The sequence below is a fragment of the Crocuta crocuta genome, unplaced genomic scaffold, assembly GCF_008692635.1.
Source record: "Crocuta crocuta isolate KB4526 unplaced genomic scaffold, BGI_CrCroc_1.0 scaffold580, whole genome shotgun sequence".
NCBI classification, from domain to species: Eukaryota; Metazoa; Chordata; class Mammalia; order Carnivora; family Hyaenidae; genus Crocuta; species Crocuta crocuta.
Window position 1 is genome coordinate 1,826,785 of NW_027527940.1, and position 16,938 is coordinate 1,843,722.

At 37.9% G+C, this 16,938-nt stretch overlaps 1 protein-coding gene across 3 annotated transcripts in view; it reads left to right on the forward strand.

Annotated features, from left to right (window-relative positions):
* TMEM108 (transmembrane protein 108) overlaps positions 1-16,938 on the forward strand; it is a 361,675-nt gene that overhangs the window by 180,519 nt on the left and 164,218 nt on the right. For 2 of the 3 annotated variants that reach the window (XM_077752298.1, XM_077752300.1), the window contains one exon: positions 3,664-3,749. In XM_077752298.1, coding sequence (XP_077608424.1) covers positions 3,710-3,749 — 40 coding nt within the window. In that variant the 5' untranslated portion in view covers positions 3,664-3,709. The remainder of the gene's footprint in view (positions 1-3,663; positions 3,750-16,938) is intronic. The other variant, XM_077752299.1, reaches the window with a different exon arrangement.

A 16,938-nucleotide genomic window follows, 5' to 3' on the forward strand; every position in this document is an offset into this window, starting at 1 on the left:
CATCACAGTGGCAATGTGTCTCTGTCTCTCTCTCTCTCTCTATATATATACACATATACACACATACACATATATATGTAACATATATAATATATATAAAATGCCTAGGAATTAATTCAACACGACTATAGATCTCAAATGAAGGAAAAACGCTATAAAATCTACAAAAAGACCTAAATAAAGATTAATTTTGAATGAATACAAGCCATATGGTGCTTGTAGTTGGGATAGCCCTGTTATAACCCAGATGATACCAAGTGTCCCCAATTCATGAGCTCCGTTGTTTCTTTCCTATGTGAATAAAATGACTCTATTGTATATATTGTTGAAAGTCTAACAGTTTCTCACAAATCTCTAAGCATTTTTAGAGATGACTGAGGGGCTTATGTTCTCCTAAATCAGTATAAACTACAATAACTGTTTCTCTGCTCTCCTGTTACTTAATCATTTATTTATTCATTCATACATTTAATCACTTTACAATTGAGTGCTTACTGAGCCTTAAGCCCTCCATAGATGCCCACTAACCATTGCTTAGGGTGTCTGTGGCTCCTTTCTATTCCTGGTCACCCTTGTCTTGGAACATAGTCTCTTTTCTATCATTGCCCATCTGAGCACCACCGATATAAGGCTATTTTGTACAAGACTTTTGCTGAGATTTTTGAGGGTACTAGTGCTGGCTAAGCATTGTGGAGGGGAAGAGTAGATGCAGTGTATAAGTATGAATAGCATAAAACAAACAAAGAAAAATGAAATGTTACACATCTTAAAGTTTCTGGGTCATCCCCTCTGGGGAATGTCTCACTTTATCTTTTATTCTTTGGTCCCACCTACTCCTATCTTTTGGAATTGCCCTTCTTCTGTCTCTCAACATGTCTCATGTATCCTCTCTTCAGCCTCTGATTTCTGGACTGCCTCTGATTTCCTATCCTTTGAGAACTGAAATCTCTTATTTTATAATGGATAACAATTTATCTCTTTTTCTCCCTCTTGCTCATCTAGATCACACTCAAGGGGCTTTAATTAGTCATCGAGCTATTGTGCCCATACCCAGAGAAGTGTTGCTCACTCTCTGAAAAGAATTCTTTTGATCTTCAGAGGTACAGTTTTTAAAATACTATTTTTCTCCTCACTACACTCAGATATTGAAGAGATCAAGTTTTTACCAAATTAATAAAGTAAGTAGAAGATAATTACAACTATAATACCAATGATATTTTTTCTGGAATTTAATAAAATGATAAAGTTAATTTAGAAGAAAACCATATTCAGAGAACAAGATAAATCATAAAAAGAGTAATAATGGAGGACTAACTTTACCAAGAGTTTAAGTAAAACAACGCTTATTGTTATAGTAGAAGAATGAACAGAGATGTAAAATGTAACACAAAGTATAGAAACAGATCTAAAGGAAATAAAAATTACCAGAAGAAAATATAGGCAGCTGACTATTTATGTAATCCTGGACCAAGGCAGGCCTCTCTAATCATGGCTGTGTGTGTGTGTGTGTGTGTGTGTGTGTGTGTGTGTGTGTCTCATTCTTACAAAAGAGGGTGGAGAAGCAAGCTTTACGAGATGGATGGATCTAAGAAACATTATGCTAAGTGAAAGAGCCATATGCAAAAACTATCCATTATATGATTCTATTTATGTGAAGTGTACAGAATGAGCAAATCTGTATAGCAGATTAGTGGTTGTTAGGGCCTGGGAAGAAGGGAAAAGGAAAATGACTGCTAATTAAACATAGGAGTTTTTGGATTTTGTTTTTTAGTTTGTTTTAGAGTGATGAAAAATGTTCTGTAATTAGGTACTGGTGACGGTTATACAACATGAATATACTAATGACCACTGAATTGTGTACTTCAAAGACTGAATTTTATACATGGATTATATCTCAGTACCAACATTTTAAAGACAAATCACTTCCACATGGGGTATTACAAGAAAATAATGCAGCATGCCAGTAGAGAATGGTTAAAGAAAGTGTTAAAGAAAAAGATATTCAGTGACATTTGTTAAACATGGTGAGTTAGGCTCTATTCAGGACCATTGGGATAGGTAAGGGAACCATGCAATGGGATTTTACAGTTGGGGAGAGAAATTGGTCTCAACCCAGCAGTTTGGGGTGGTGGCCATTTATAGTCAAGGATCAGGGTAGGGGTCGGTGGATGGAAAATTACTAAGAGGAAACCTCAGGGGTAAAGGCTTTTGGCTAAACTGACCTAACAATATTCTTGCTAAAGACAGGCCAGGGTAATTATCACCTGGGGCTTGATGGATACTGAGGGTGGAGGGTTCTGGTCAAACTGTTCCTGCTAAAACTAGGTTTTATAAGGCAGTGTGTGGATGGAACAAGGAGAAGGTCTGGGAGCTTGACTAAAGGATCTTTGTCAAATGTGAACTAAAAATTTTAAAAACACAAATGATGAATAAACATATAAAGCGCAAATTAAACAATGAGATGAAATGTTTGCTTATTTATTGGCAAAGATGGAAAGAAATTATAAATTTCCATCTTTGGGTACATTGTAGTGTAATGAATATTCCCACATACTGGAATGGAAAAAGGACAATTTGGCAGTATTTTTCCAAAGCCTTAAATTGTGTTCTTATGGTTCCATTTCTAGGGATTTACTGTAAAGAAATACTGTGTGCCATGTAAAATAAAGTAGTAAATAATACTAACACAAGAAATTTTTTCTGCTAGGGAGAAAAATTAGAATGTGTAATAGAGGTGGCGCTTGATTGGCTTAATTAGTAGAGCATGTGACTTTTGATCTGAGTGTCATGAGTTCAAGCCCCATGTTGGGCATGAGTCTACTTAAAAACAAACAAAAGTATATAGATAAAATGAGACAGCCTGATAGAAGTACACATCAAAAGACTGGAGAGATAGGTAATTTGTATTTCCTTACAGATTCTTACTGTTTCATTTCACTATATTTTCCAAATATTGTAGATTATCCTTTATAACTAGAAAATAATGGAAAAGTTATTTAACATAATACAACTTCAAGTATGGTAAAGCTTTTTGGGTAATTCTGTTTGGGGAACACCATAATAGAAATGAGATTAGAAATTTTTTGTTTTTCCTATTTCAAAACGAGAGATTCAGAGGAAGCTAAGTGGAAATCCTCAAAAGTTCCAAAGTCAGACTCTCACTTTCTAATTGCCCACATGAATTTCCTTCAGTGGTGTATGTATAGCTTCAGGATTTAACCAATGAATTGGTATTTGTATAACGTAGACTGTTGTAAATTAGAATTGTGGGGGCGCTTGGGTGGCTCAGTTGGTTAAACATCGAACTTTGGCTCAGGTCCTGATCTCACTGTTCCTGAGTTTGAGCCCCGCATCCGGCTCTGTGCTGACAGCTCAGAGCCTAGAGCCTTCTTCGGATTCTGTGTCTCCGTCTTTCTCTCCCCCTCCCCTGCTCATGCTCATGCTCTGTCTCTCTCTCTCTCTCTCTCTCTCAAAATTATATACACATTAAAATTTTTTTTTTTAAAAATTTGATGTTGTTATATCTTAATTCCAAGAATTTTCCTCTTCAAAGTCAGGTATTTTAAGCTCCACAACCAGGATCATGTTGAATGGAGTTCTTTTTGATAGTTGATTCGAATTATGTTCCCCAGGTGTAACAATTTTCTTCTTCTGATTTCCTAGACAGAATCATGAATAAACTGGAGGACAAGCAGGACCAGATGATACCATGAAGAGAAGTTTACAGGCCCTCTATTGCCAACTGTTAAGTAAGTTGATATCACATTTCTTTTAGAATATACCAATGTTATTGTTTGTCCAGTGCCAGAAATTTAATGCATTTTCTGGAGTAAGACCAAGGTTTGCACAATAGAAAATTTTCCCTCTGCTTCATCTAGGTACTTAAAGTATCAAGCATTAAGTCATTCTATTGTTTTTGGCATCAGTTGTAATGTAGACTCTGTTATAATAATACTAAATTGGCATGTTAAGCATGGTTTATTCAAGGATGAGTGTCAAAAACACTATTGTTCTTGGTTTTGTAGCAGAATAAAGGGTTCCAGTATGACCTTCTTTAGGTTCCTCATGAAGAAGGAATGTTAGGCTGTGTTTTGTGGATTTTGTCACATAGAACTTGTTATCATTGGTGACTCTACAGCCTTTAGTTATCTGTGTTCTTAAATAGTGAATGATAAAAATGTGATTTCTTTAGGTTTGGTGGTAGAGTGAATAGTATTTGATTATGACTTTATGCATGTTGCTCATGTGTTCTGGGGGGTGTGCCACAAATTTCCAGGTAGGATTGCAATTGTTAATGAATATAAAAACCAGTACTAATACCATTTGGTGGGTTTGATGTTCATATTTACCCACTTCAGACAATAGACATCACTCTTCCATGTCAAACCAAAGCCATTGAGTTGGGAAAACCTGGAGTTCATGGTGTCTGTCTGGTTCTTGCTGAGGTATAAATATCTATCTTTCCTAAACTGGATGGTTCCTTTTTAACTTTCACCAAGAAAATAAGGAGAGATTGAGATGGAAATCACCAGGTAGCCCTTAGAATTTATCAATTCAGGTTATGTTGCACCCCCAGTGCAAAGCACTTTATCTACAGAAAGTATTCTGGTTAGGTCTTTTAATTAACTTATTTCTGCTACTAAATTCTAATACCTGAAACACAGATCACATCAGCCTGTTTTCAGCTGGTGAAACATCGCCAAATTATATGGACTCTCTCATGTTCTTTTTCCATGTATTCTATAGGACTGTGGGTTTATTGCCTTTTTTTTTTTTAAATAGTAAGCTGGCTTGTTAGAAAAATGGCTTTACAGATTGAAGAAGCAGTGTCATCAAGGAATGATTAACTCTGCCTTGATGGGAGGAGGATCATTTGAAGGTTAAAAAGGATTATACACACACACAAACACACCCTGTCAAGAAGGGAAAGCAAGTAGGCAGAAGAGACAGGAAATGAAAGAGTTCAGTAGATTTGGGAAGCAGCAAAATGTTTGTTGAGTTCATCACCTATGTTGAATATATGCCCCAAAGTTCATTTAATATTATAAGGTCATATATTATTTGAAAGGCATCAGGTAAGTATTCTGTGAGTCAGAGATCAAATGTTGAATGCTAATGAGGTCCATCCTCCCAAGTAGAGCCTTTATGAAGCTAAAGGAGTTTTCCTCAAACATCCGGATAGCTGCAGAAGCCAACTTTATCATAACAGTTTCATTGTTTGTAGCCTTGCCTCAAAATGCAAGCAGCCCAGCATAGGTAGTTTCGTGCTAGTTAGGAGGAGGTAGTAGTGACCCTTAATAAACACCCTGGTTACTAGGTAGCTGACTGTAGGAGTCCAGCTTTGTACAGAGCTGGGAGGGTGGAGCACTGGGTCACTGGTCAATTAGTCTGACTTCAGAGAATGGTTTTCACAATTTCACCAAGAATGAGAGGTCGTTATTTATAGCTTCCTTTTCACTCAAGAGGATTGGATATTTCATAAAACCCTAGCTAACTTAAATTCTGGCACAATTCACACTCAATAGCTTATATATGTCACTGGTCAGCCAGTTATTAAGTTATGCTTGGATTAAAGTTGTCCACAAACAGTATGTTTTTTTCAGTGTCGAAAACAGACTTGACAACTAGAGTTAATATAGACTTACCATGTTACTTTATATACTTCAGCAAATTGATGTTTTTAATTTGGGGGGGGAAACCTGGTAGAGTGTTCTGGTCATATTTTGTTTCATAACAAGCCACCCTGGAACTTTGTAGCTAGAAGCACACTTATATTGCTCATGAACCTGCAATTTGGGCGAGGGTTGGCTGAAACTCCATAGTGTCTGGGATGTGGGCTGGAGGCTGGACGGCCTAGGGCCCGCCAACATCTTTTTACCTTGAGGCCTTTTCACGTGACAAAGTGGGCTTCATGTGAGGCAGCACAGTATTATGGTAGTCAGACTTCTTGTTTTGCAGATCATGACTGTGGGGCCAGGGTAAAACCTACAAGGCCTGTTATGAATTGGCCTGGAAACCCAAAAGCAATACTTCAGTCACACTGTACTGACCAAAGGAATCACTTAGATCAACCCTTATTCAAGGGGAGAGTTCTTGGACACCAACTCAGAGGGAAGATTAGTAAGAATTTGTAATCCTCATTAGTCTACTACGGAGAGTTTTGGTTTAAAAAAAAAACAATTACTTACTAATGAACACGAGTGAGTTCATGAGTTATCTTTATCATCAAAGAAGCCACTCCCTCTTGAGTGCCTACTACATTCACAGACATCTGCTTATTAGTTTATTTATATCATGTCATTCATTCCAGAGGCAAATGCCTTAAGATGAAGAAGTGTTAACCGATGAGTAAGTTAAGGACTGGCCCAGGGTGACTGAATAGTGAGTGATGGAGTTGGAATTCACACCCAGGTCTCTCTGACCTCTTTGTTCATGCTTGTTTCTTCATCCTGCCTGGTGCGTCCACCACATACCACAATAGTGTGGCCCTTCCGCTGTAACCTATGGCTGCTTAGAGATGATTCTGACCCGTGGTTGGTACAGTTTACATCCTATTAGTGATATCAGGCGAGGCTTTAAAAAAAAAACTCTAGGCCCTCTCTGGATCATTGCATCACAATCAGTAGTCACTGGGGCTTATGTGTGTCTGATAGGGGCCAAGAGATACAGTCTTTGGCAGGTTGGGAAATTGAGATTTTGATATTTTATTTTTATTACAACTGTCTAGTTTGTTTTATTTCTTGAGCTCCATTCCACAGTATTGAGTGTTTCATCCTGCCAATTTTAGCCCTTTGAGAAGGTTTAACACATTTTATATGATACTTTGAAACAACTGAAAGCTTGAGGATGAGGGTGGTGATGAGAACCTTCACAGTTATGTAAAAAAAAAAAAAAAAGTGCTGCATTCATTTTTCTTTTTTACATCATAAAGTAAGTGTGAAGCTAGTGCTAAGAATACCTAGGTTTTTGAGTGGCAGACCTGGGTTCAGATCCTAGCCCTACCACTTAGTAGGTGGCTTCTGTTAGGGAAATTGCTCTACCTCCATGTACCTCATGTAAAATGGGATATGACTGCCCACTACCTAAGACAGTATTGAGTGAGATAACACAGCACATAGAAGACCTACAATAAATGTCAATTTTCTTATTGGGCCTTCTCTCCAAGAGAGGGATACAACCTAACCCGGAGCTCCACTGTAATCTTTATATGGGACTTTCTGATTCACAAAACATTTTCACAGAATTTGATCCTCAGAATACCTCAGAATATGTATTAAGGCAAATGGGACATAAATTATCATTGATTGCATTCTCCAGAGGAAAGAGTGGACATGATCAAGACTGCTTTTCCCAAGACCATATAACTTTATGGTTAAAAAAAATAATGGAAACTACGGAACATCATCAAAAACCTTTAAGAACATGACACTGCTGGGAAAGCATTGAATCTCAAGTTAGCAGATTTGGTCTCTGCCTAGGTACTAGGTACTTTGCTACTTCCTTCTTAACAAGACTAAGATAATTATTATGAGCTTATGAAAGGAAGTTTTTATATACCAATATCTATTCAAATCAAAGTTTGGATACTTAAAGTCAAGGAGTGATTATGTTTAGTAAATTAAGTTTTGCTCTATAATCAGGTGTTTGTATTTCTTGAATCATGCTCTATATTATTATTGATATATCTTGCTTGCTGTTGAATGCCCTGCATATACTGGACTAACTGAAGTTGGCTCATCTATTCTGTCTTCATGGTTTGTTTCTCCTGATAAGTAAAAGGAAGTTTTTCCCTAAGATTGAGGAGGGAAAGTTGATATAAATCATAAGTTTAGGTCAGTTTAGATCCAAACTAGTAATGAGTCCAGAAAGGTAGGCTCTTTAGGTTTAACAGGCAGTCATAAACATACTGCATTGTGGACACATATGAAATGAAGGAATATCATCTCTTCCACTGCCACTGAAGGTGTCTTCCCTTGCCTTTTACACTGCTTGTTCATAATATCCACAGAGAGTAACAGTGTAGCAGCCATGGTTAAGGGCTTGGATTCTGGATGAAGACTGCCTGGGGCCAAATCCTGGTTTACCACAAATTCTTTTCCAAATGATTTTCACCCCTTTCCCATATAAGACATACCATTTGAGTGTGCCTTCACTGCCAGTAGCTGTTGGACTGTCTGTCCACCACCGCTTGCAAATATGTCACTCTTGAGGCTACTAAAGATTCTGCTCTTGTACAAATAAAAAAGCATGTCCTATTTAGTAGCTAAGAGCAATTTATTAGCCTGCAATTCTCTCATGCTACCCCCAGTGGCTATAATAATAGTAATAACACATTTGGTCTTCAGTCAGCATTATGGAAATGGATGCATCCATTTCATCAAAACTGCAATTCAGTATTTTAGGCTAGATTATTCTGATTGGCTTTCATCATTGTTTGTTGAGAAACACTTTGCTTTGCACTTGGCTTTGCACTAGAATCACCTGGAAAGCTTTTAACAAATCCCCTTTCCCAACTCTACCCTACATCAATTAAATCAGAATCTTTGGGGGAGGGAGTGGGAAGTGTGGCAACTGGGTATCAGATGATTCTAATACACAACCAGGGTTGAGAATCACTGGCTTACAGCAGTGGTTTTAAACTTAGCCATGCAACAGCATCACCTGAAGACTTGCTTAAACACAGATTGCTGGGCCTCACTCCCAGAGCTCCTGATTCAGTAGATGTGGGATAGGAACAGTAATTCGTGTTTCTAAATTTCTAGTGATGCTGAAACTTTGGTCCGGGAATTACACTTTGAAAATCACTGTCTTAGACAAGGAAGGCTATCCTGGAGGAGGAGGAAATGTTCAGCTTCCATGGAACACTTGAGCTGCCTCGTGCTGGAATGGATCTTGGAACAAAACCAGAGTAAGTTAGGAAGGAAAAGGAAGAGAGAGATGTCAGGGAGGAAACTAGCAGAATCACCATGTTGTAGAGATAGGAAGTATTGGAATTTGAAGTTTCATGTTACTCTTCAGTGTACACTGGAAGTTAGTTTTCTTTTTTTATGTTTTTTTTTTTGGGGGGGGGGGAGAGAGAGAGAGAGATTGAGAGCGTGTGCAAGCCGGGAAGGGGCAGAAAGAGAAGGAGAGAGAATCTCAAGCAGGTTCCACACTGACAGCGCAGAGCCCAATGTGGGGCTCAAACCCATGACCCATGAGATAATGACCTGAGCCGAAACTAAGAGTCAGATGCTTGAGAGACTGAGCCACCCAGTGCCCCTGGAAGTTAGTTTTTACTCTCTTTTAACAATGACAAAGGCACAAGGAATGGACTAGCTAGGGTTATAAATAAATCAAAGGGAAAACACAAGAATGGCCCTTGAGCCCATTTTAGAAAAACTTGATTTTATGAGACTATGTCTTCCTTAGATCATGCTGGATAATTCTTTTCCAAATCACAAATTTGAACTTGGATTTGTTGTTGTTGTTGTTGTTATGAAAAGTCTTGCAAGTGTTCTCTAGGGAAAACTTGTTTCTTTGGTTCTGAAGGAAAATTCATTCACACCGAAAAATTGAGGAAGTAACACTTTCAAATGTGACATTAACCCAGGAAGTTAAGCATACTGAGTCCTTAAACGTGTTGATTTAATGTTTTTTTTTTTAATTTTAAGTTGTGATTTTTAAATTTACATAAGTCAACAAACTCTCTTATGCAGATTAAACAAATCTTAATAACACCTCATTGTAAGCAATTCTAGTGAAGACCGAGGAATAAAATATTTTAAAGAAATGATTTTATGACTTTTGAGTACTTTGTTACATGGTTGGCAGGAATGTAGATGAAGGAAGTCATGCTCACACTTAGAAGAACTGTTGACACGCAGATTTAAATGTTAACTCTTCATGAGGAAAATCAGTTTTCTGTATGAAAGTGCTTTTGCTAAAACATATGCTGGGAGAGAGCACAGAATCTGGATTTAAAGGATGTACTTTGAGCTCTCACTTCTCTTACTAACTGTGGGACTTTGCAAAGAGCACATAACCTTCCAGAGCTGCTTTATTTTCCTTAACTACAATACACAGATGATGAGTATAATAATATCCTTAATGATTACTGTGAAAGCTAAATGAGAAGGGTATAAAAACATTTCATAAATTGCAAAATGCCTTCTAAACGTGAGTTGCCATGTTAGTACTGTCCTTAAATAACTTGTTTTTTTTCTTGTTATATTGTACTATTGTTAAGCAAATCCTGTTTAAAATTTTTAAAAAAGAAATGTGGAAAGCAGTCTAGCATGTCCTCACCCAGATTCCAACTAAGTGGAACTCTCGTTAATCCACATAAACCTCATTAGTGGGGGATTTTAACAGGGGTTTCTAGCTGATCAGGATTTGGCAAAATTCTGGAAGATTGTTTTGAATAAGGCAAGGTTGAGCAGAATTATTTAAAGTTTATTTATTTATTTATTTAGAGAGAGAGAGAGAGAGAGAGAGCGTAAGCCAGAGAGGGGCAAAAAGAGGGAAAGGGAGACTGTCAAGCAGACTTCACGATATATTAGCACATAGACTGATGCAGAGCTTGATCCCACGAACTGTGAGATCATGACCAGAGCTGAAATCAAGAGTCAGATGCTCAACCAGCTAAGCCACCTAGGCAGGCTTTGAGCAGATTTTTTTAAATGAAGAAAACGGATTTTTTTCAACACCTTCGTATTGGGTTTGTGATAAATCTAATCTGAAAGTTTTCTGAAATGTGTGACCTTTGTCTTTACAAATGTTATGGACACTGGAGATTCTCAGGCTAGGATCCAAGAATCTCCCCCAAACCTAAAACACGCTGACCTTGCAGTGTTGTCTTTCATATCTCCCTCTCTTGCTCACCCCTACCATTCCCCTTCCTTTTTTAGGGGGTTGTTTCCATCACCAGGCTCTCCCTCCTCTTTCTCTTCTCCCTCAGAAGTTGTTGAGCCTTTCTTCTCACAAGGATAAATCCTTTATCTGCTGCAGGCATCCTAATAGCTCCTCACAAAGTGAATTCCTTGCCTCTGCTCTGACTCCAGCAGTGTCCACGGTATCCCTCAGGGTACCCTGTGAGCTGCGGTCAGTGTCACTACTCACTTCCTTCCTGAGCATCTTCATCAGTTTCCCATCTATGAAAGTATGGCTGCCAAAACAAGTTACTGAAAACTTGGTAGCTTAAAACAACATGTTTTTTTTCTCTCACAGTTCTGGACACCAGAACTTAGAAATCAAGGTGTCAGCAGGGCCACACTTCCTACAAAGCCTCCAAAGGAGAACCTCTCCTTGACTCTTCATTCTAGTGGCTCTAAGATGTTCTTTGGTTTGTGACTGTATCACGCCAGACTCTGCCTCTGTCCTCACGTGGCCTCCCCCTCTTCTTTGTGTCTCATAAAAGGACACTTGTCATTGGATTTTGGATCCAACTGGATAATCCAGCATAATCTCTTCTCAAGATGCCTGACTTAATTACATCTGCAATGACCCTTTTTGCTAAATAAGGTCACATTCACAGGTTTCCAAGTTAGGATGTACGAATAAGCTTTTTTTTAAGATTTAAATTATAGTTAACATACACTGCAATATTGGTTTCAGGAATAGAATTCAGTGATTCATCACTTACATATACTACACAGTGCTCATCACAAGTGCCCTCCTTAATACCCATCGCCTAACTAGCCCATCATCTCCCACCTTCAACCCAGCTTTTTCTCTATTATTAAGAGTCTCTTGTGGTTTGTTTCCATCTCTTCTCCCCTACCTCACTCCCCATAATTTTATCTGTTTTGTTTTGTAAATTCTACATATGAGTGAAAGCATGTGGTATTTGTCTTCTGGTTGATTTATTTCGCTTAGTATAATACTGTCTAGCTCCATCCATGTCATTGCAAAGGGCAAGACTTCATTCTTTTTATGGCTGAGTAATATTTCATTGTGTATATATACCACTTCCTCCTTATTCATTCATCAGTCAATGGACGCTTGGGCTGTTTCCATAATGTGGCTATTGTAGATAATACTTCTATAAACATCAGGGTGCATGTATACTTTTGAATTAGTATATTTGTATTCCTTGTGTAAATGCCTAGTAGTGTGATGCTGGATCGTAGAGTAGTTCTGTTTTTAACTTTGAGGAATCTTCATACTCTTTTCCACAGTAACTGCACCAGTTTGCATTCCCACCAACAGTGTGAGAGGGTTCTCCTTTCTCTGCATCCTCACCAACACATGTTTCCTGAGTTGTTAATTTTAGTCATTCTGACAGGTGTGAGTTGCTATCTCTTTGTGGTTTTGATCTGTATTTCCATGATGATGAGTAATGTTGAGCATCTTTTCATGTGTCTGTTTGCCATCTGGATGTCTCCTTTGGAAAAGTTCATATCTTCTGCCCATTTCTTCACTGGATTATGTGTTTTTTGGGTGTTGAGTTTGGTAAATTTTTTATAGATTTTGGATACTAACCCTTTATCAGATATGTCATTTGTAAATATCTTCTCCCATTCTGTAGGCTGACTCTTAGTTTTATTGATTGTTTTCCTTCATTATGCAGAAGCTTCTTATCTTGGTGAAGGCCCAGTAGTTCATGTTTACTTTCATTTCCCTTATGATCAGCAACATGTCTAATAAGAAATTACTCTGGCCAAGGTGAAAGAGATTGCTGCTTGTGATCTCCTTTAGGATTTTGATGGTTTCCTGTTTCACATTTAGATCTTTTATCCACTTGGAATTTCTTTTTCTGTATAGTGTAATAAAATGATAGTTTTATTCTTCTGCATGTCACTGTCTAGTTTTCCCAACACCATTTTTTGGAGAGGCTGTCTTTATCTCATTGGATATTCTTTCCTGCTTTGTCAAAGATTAGCTGACCATATAGTTGTGAGTCCATGTCTGGGTTTTCTATTCTGTTGCATTGGTATATGTGTCTGTATTTGTGGCAATACAATACTGTCTGAATGACTGCAGCTTTGTAATATAGCTTAAAATCTAGAATCGTGATGCTTCCAGTTTTATTTTTCTAAGGATTGCTTTGGCTCTTCAGAGTCTTTTGTAATACCATACAGATTTTAAGATTGTTCTATCTCGTGAAAAATGCTGGTGTTATGTTGATGCAGATTGTATTAAAGGTATAGATTGCTTTGGGTAGTATAGACATTTTTTTTTTAATGTTTTATTTATTTCTAGGAGAGAGAGAAAGAGACAGCATGAGCAGGGGAGGGTCAGAGAGAGAGGGAGTCACAGACTGAAACAGGCTCCAGGCTCTGAGCTGGCAGTCAGCACAGAGCCCGACGCGGGGCTCGAACCCATGAACCGCGAGATCATGACCCAAGGGAAAGTCGGACGCTTAACCGACTAAGCCACCCAGGCACCCATATAGACAGTTTAACAATGTTTTTTCTTCCAATCCATGAGCATTGAAGGCTTTTCCTTTTCTTTGTGCCTTTTTCAGTTTCTTTCATAAGTGTTTCTATGGTTTTCAGCATAGAGATCTTTTACCTCTGTAGTTAGGTTTATTCCTATGCATCTTATCACTTTTGGTGCAATTGTAAATGAGATTGATTCCTTGATTTCCTTTTCTGCTACTTTGTTACTGATGTGTAGCAGTGCAACATATTTCTACACACTGGTTTTATATCCTGTGACTTTACTGAATTCATGTGTTCTAATCATTTTTTGGTGGAGTCTTTTGGGTCTTGTACACAGAGGATCATGTGGTCGGCAAATAGAGGATCATGTGATCTTTGTGTTGTCTGATTGCTGAGGCTAAGACTTCTAGTACTATGTTTAATTATAATGGTGAGAGTGGACATTTTTACCTTTTCCTCACCATAGAGGAAAGACTCAGTTTTTCCCCACTGGGGATGATACTAGTTTTGGCTTTATGATGTTGAGATATGTTCCATCTATCTCTACTTTGTTGAGGGTTTTTATCAAGAATGATGCTGTATTTTGTCAAATGCTCTTTCTGCATCTATTGACAAGATCATATGGTTCTTATACTTTCTTTTAGTAATGTGGTGCATCACATTGATTGATTTGCAAATATTGAACCAGCCCTGAAGCCCAGGAATAAATTCCTCTTGATCATGGTGAATAATTCTTTACTTAATGTATTGTTGAATTCTATTTGCCAGTATTTTATTGAGAATTTTGGCATCTGTGTTCAGCAGGGATATCACCCTATAATTCTCCTTTTTAAAATTTTTTTAATGTTTATATATTTTTGAGAGAGAGCGCAAGAGCGTATGTGTGAGCAGGGGAGAGGCAGAGAGAGACAGAGATACAGAATCCTAAGCAGGCACAGAGCCTGACACAGGGATCAAACTCATCAGCCATGGGATCATGACTTGAGCCAAAATTGGACACTTAAACAATTGAGCCATCCAGGTGCTCCTATAATTCTTCTTTTTAATGAGGTCTTTGTCTGGTTTTGGAATCAAGGAAATGCTGGCCTTGTAAAATGAGCTTGGAAGTTTACCTTCCATTTCTATTTTTTGGAACAATTTGAGAAGACTGGGTATTAACTCTTCTTTAAATGTCTGGTAGAGTTCCTCTGGAAAGCCATCTGACCCAAGACTCGTGTGTATTGGAAGGTTTTGGTTTACTGATTCCATTTCTTTGCTGATTATGGGTCTGTTCAAATTCTCTATTTCTTTCTGTTCCAGTTTTGGTAGCTTGTATGTTTAGAGGAATCTGTCCATTTCTTCCATACTGCCCTATATGTTAGCATATAATTTTTCATAGTAGTCTCTTATAATTGTTTGTATTTCTGTTGTGTTGGCTGTGATCTCTCATTTTTCCTTTGTAATTTTATCTATTTGAGCCCTTTCTCTTTTCTTTTTGCTAAGTTTGGTTAGGTGTTTATCACTTTTTTTTCTTTTAAAGAACCAGCTTCTAGTTTCATTGATTTGTTCTCTAGGGTTGTTGTTGTTTCTATACCATTTATTTCTGCTATAACTTCATTAGTTCCCTTTTTCTGCTAGCTTTAGGTTTTATATGCTGTTTCTTCTTAGCTCCTTTAAATGAAAAGTCAGGTTGTGTATAGATGGAAAGTCAGGTTGTGTATTTGGAAGCTTCCTTGCTTCTTGAGATAGGCCTGAATTATAATATACTTGCCTTTTAGGACTGCTTTTGCTGCATCCCAAAGGGTTTGGACTGTCTTGTTTTCATTTTCATTTGCTTCCATGTAGTGTTTTATTTCTTGTTTAATTTCCTGGTTAACCCATTCATTCTTTAGTAGGATATTCTTTAGCCTCTGTATATTTGAGGGCTTTCTAAATTTTTTCTTGTGAGTAACTTTAAGTTTGATAGCATTGTGATCTGAAAATATGCATGGTATGATCTTGATCTTTTTGCCCTTGTTGCGGACTGATTCATGACCCCGTATATGATCTCTTCTGGAGAATGTTCAGTGTACACTCGAAGAATGCATATTCTGCTCTTTTAGGATGAAATGTTCTGAATATATCTGTTAAGTGCATTTGGTGTAGTATGTTGTTCAAAACCATTGTTTCCTTGTTGATTTTCTGCTAAATCATCTGTCCATTGCTGTGAGCGGGGTGCTAATGTCCCCTATTATTATGATATTATTATTTATGAGTTTCTTTAGGTTTGTGATTGATTTATATATTTGGGTCCTCCATGTTGGGGGTCCTCCATGCTTGGGGCATAAGTATTTACAATTGTTAGATCTTCTTGATGGATACACCCCCCCATTAAGTATGATATAATGCCCTTCTTTATCTCTTGTTACAGTCTTTGTTTTAAAATCTAGTTTGGGTTGCTTTGGCACAGTTGGTTAATCGTACAGCTTCAATTCAGGTCATGATCTTGTGGTTTGTAGGTTTGGGCCCTGCATTGGGCTCTGTGCTGACAGCTTGGCACCTGGAGCCTGCTTTGGATCCTGTGTCTCCCTCTCTGTCTGCCCCTTCTTCTCCTCCTCCTCCTCTCACCCTTTGTCCCCGCCTCCTCCCTCCTTCTCCCCCCTCTCAAAAATAACCATTAAAAGTACTTTTTACTAAAAGAATAAAATCTAGTTTGTCTGATATAAGTATGGGTATTCTGGCTTTCTTTTGACATCCATTAGCATGATGGTTCTCCATCTCCTCACTTTGTAAATTTTTTTTTAATGTTTAGTTATTTTTGAGAGAGGAAGGGAGACACAGATCCAAAGCAGTCTCCAGGCTCTGAGCTCTCAGCAGAAGTGGACACAAGGCTCAAACCCATGAACTGTGAGATTATGACCTGAGCTAAAGTTGGACATTCAACTGACTGAGCCACCCAAGCACCCCTCCATCTCTTTACTTTAAATCTGCAGGTGTATTTAGGTCTAAAATGAGTCTTGTAGGCAGCAAATAGATGGATCTTATGTTGTTTATCTATTCTGATTTTGATTGGAACATTTAGTCCATTTACATTCAAGGTGATTATTGAAAGGTATGAATTAATGCCATTGTGTTACCTATAGAGTTGGTGTTTCTGGTGATGCTTTCTGGTCCACTCTTGTTTTTGTTCTTTTGGTCTTTTTTCTTCACTCAAAGAATCACCCTTAAAATTTCTTTCAGGGCTGGTATAGTGGTTACAAACTCTAGTTTTTGCTTGTCCGGGAAACTCTATCTATGCTCCTATTCTGAATGACGGCCTTGCTGGATAGAGTACTCTTGGCTGCCTATTTTTCCCATTCAGAACGTTGAATATATCCTGCCACTCCCTCTGGCCTGTCAAGTTTCTGTGAACAGATTTGCCATAAACCTGATCTGTCTTCCCTTCTAGGTTGAGGACTTTTTTTTCTTGCTGCTTTCATGATTCTTTCCTTGTCTCTGTAATTTGTGAATTTGACTCTGATATGCCTTGGCGATGGCCAGCTTTTATTGAATTTAATGCAAGTTCTCTGTGCTGCTTGGATTTTTAAGTCTGCTTCTCCAGATTAGGGAAGTTTTC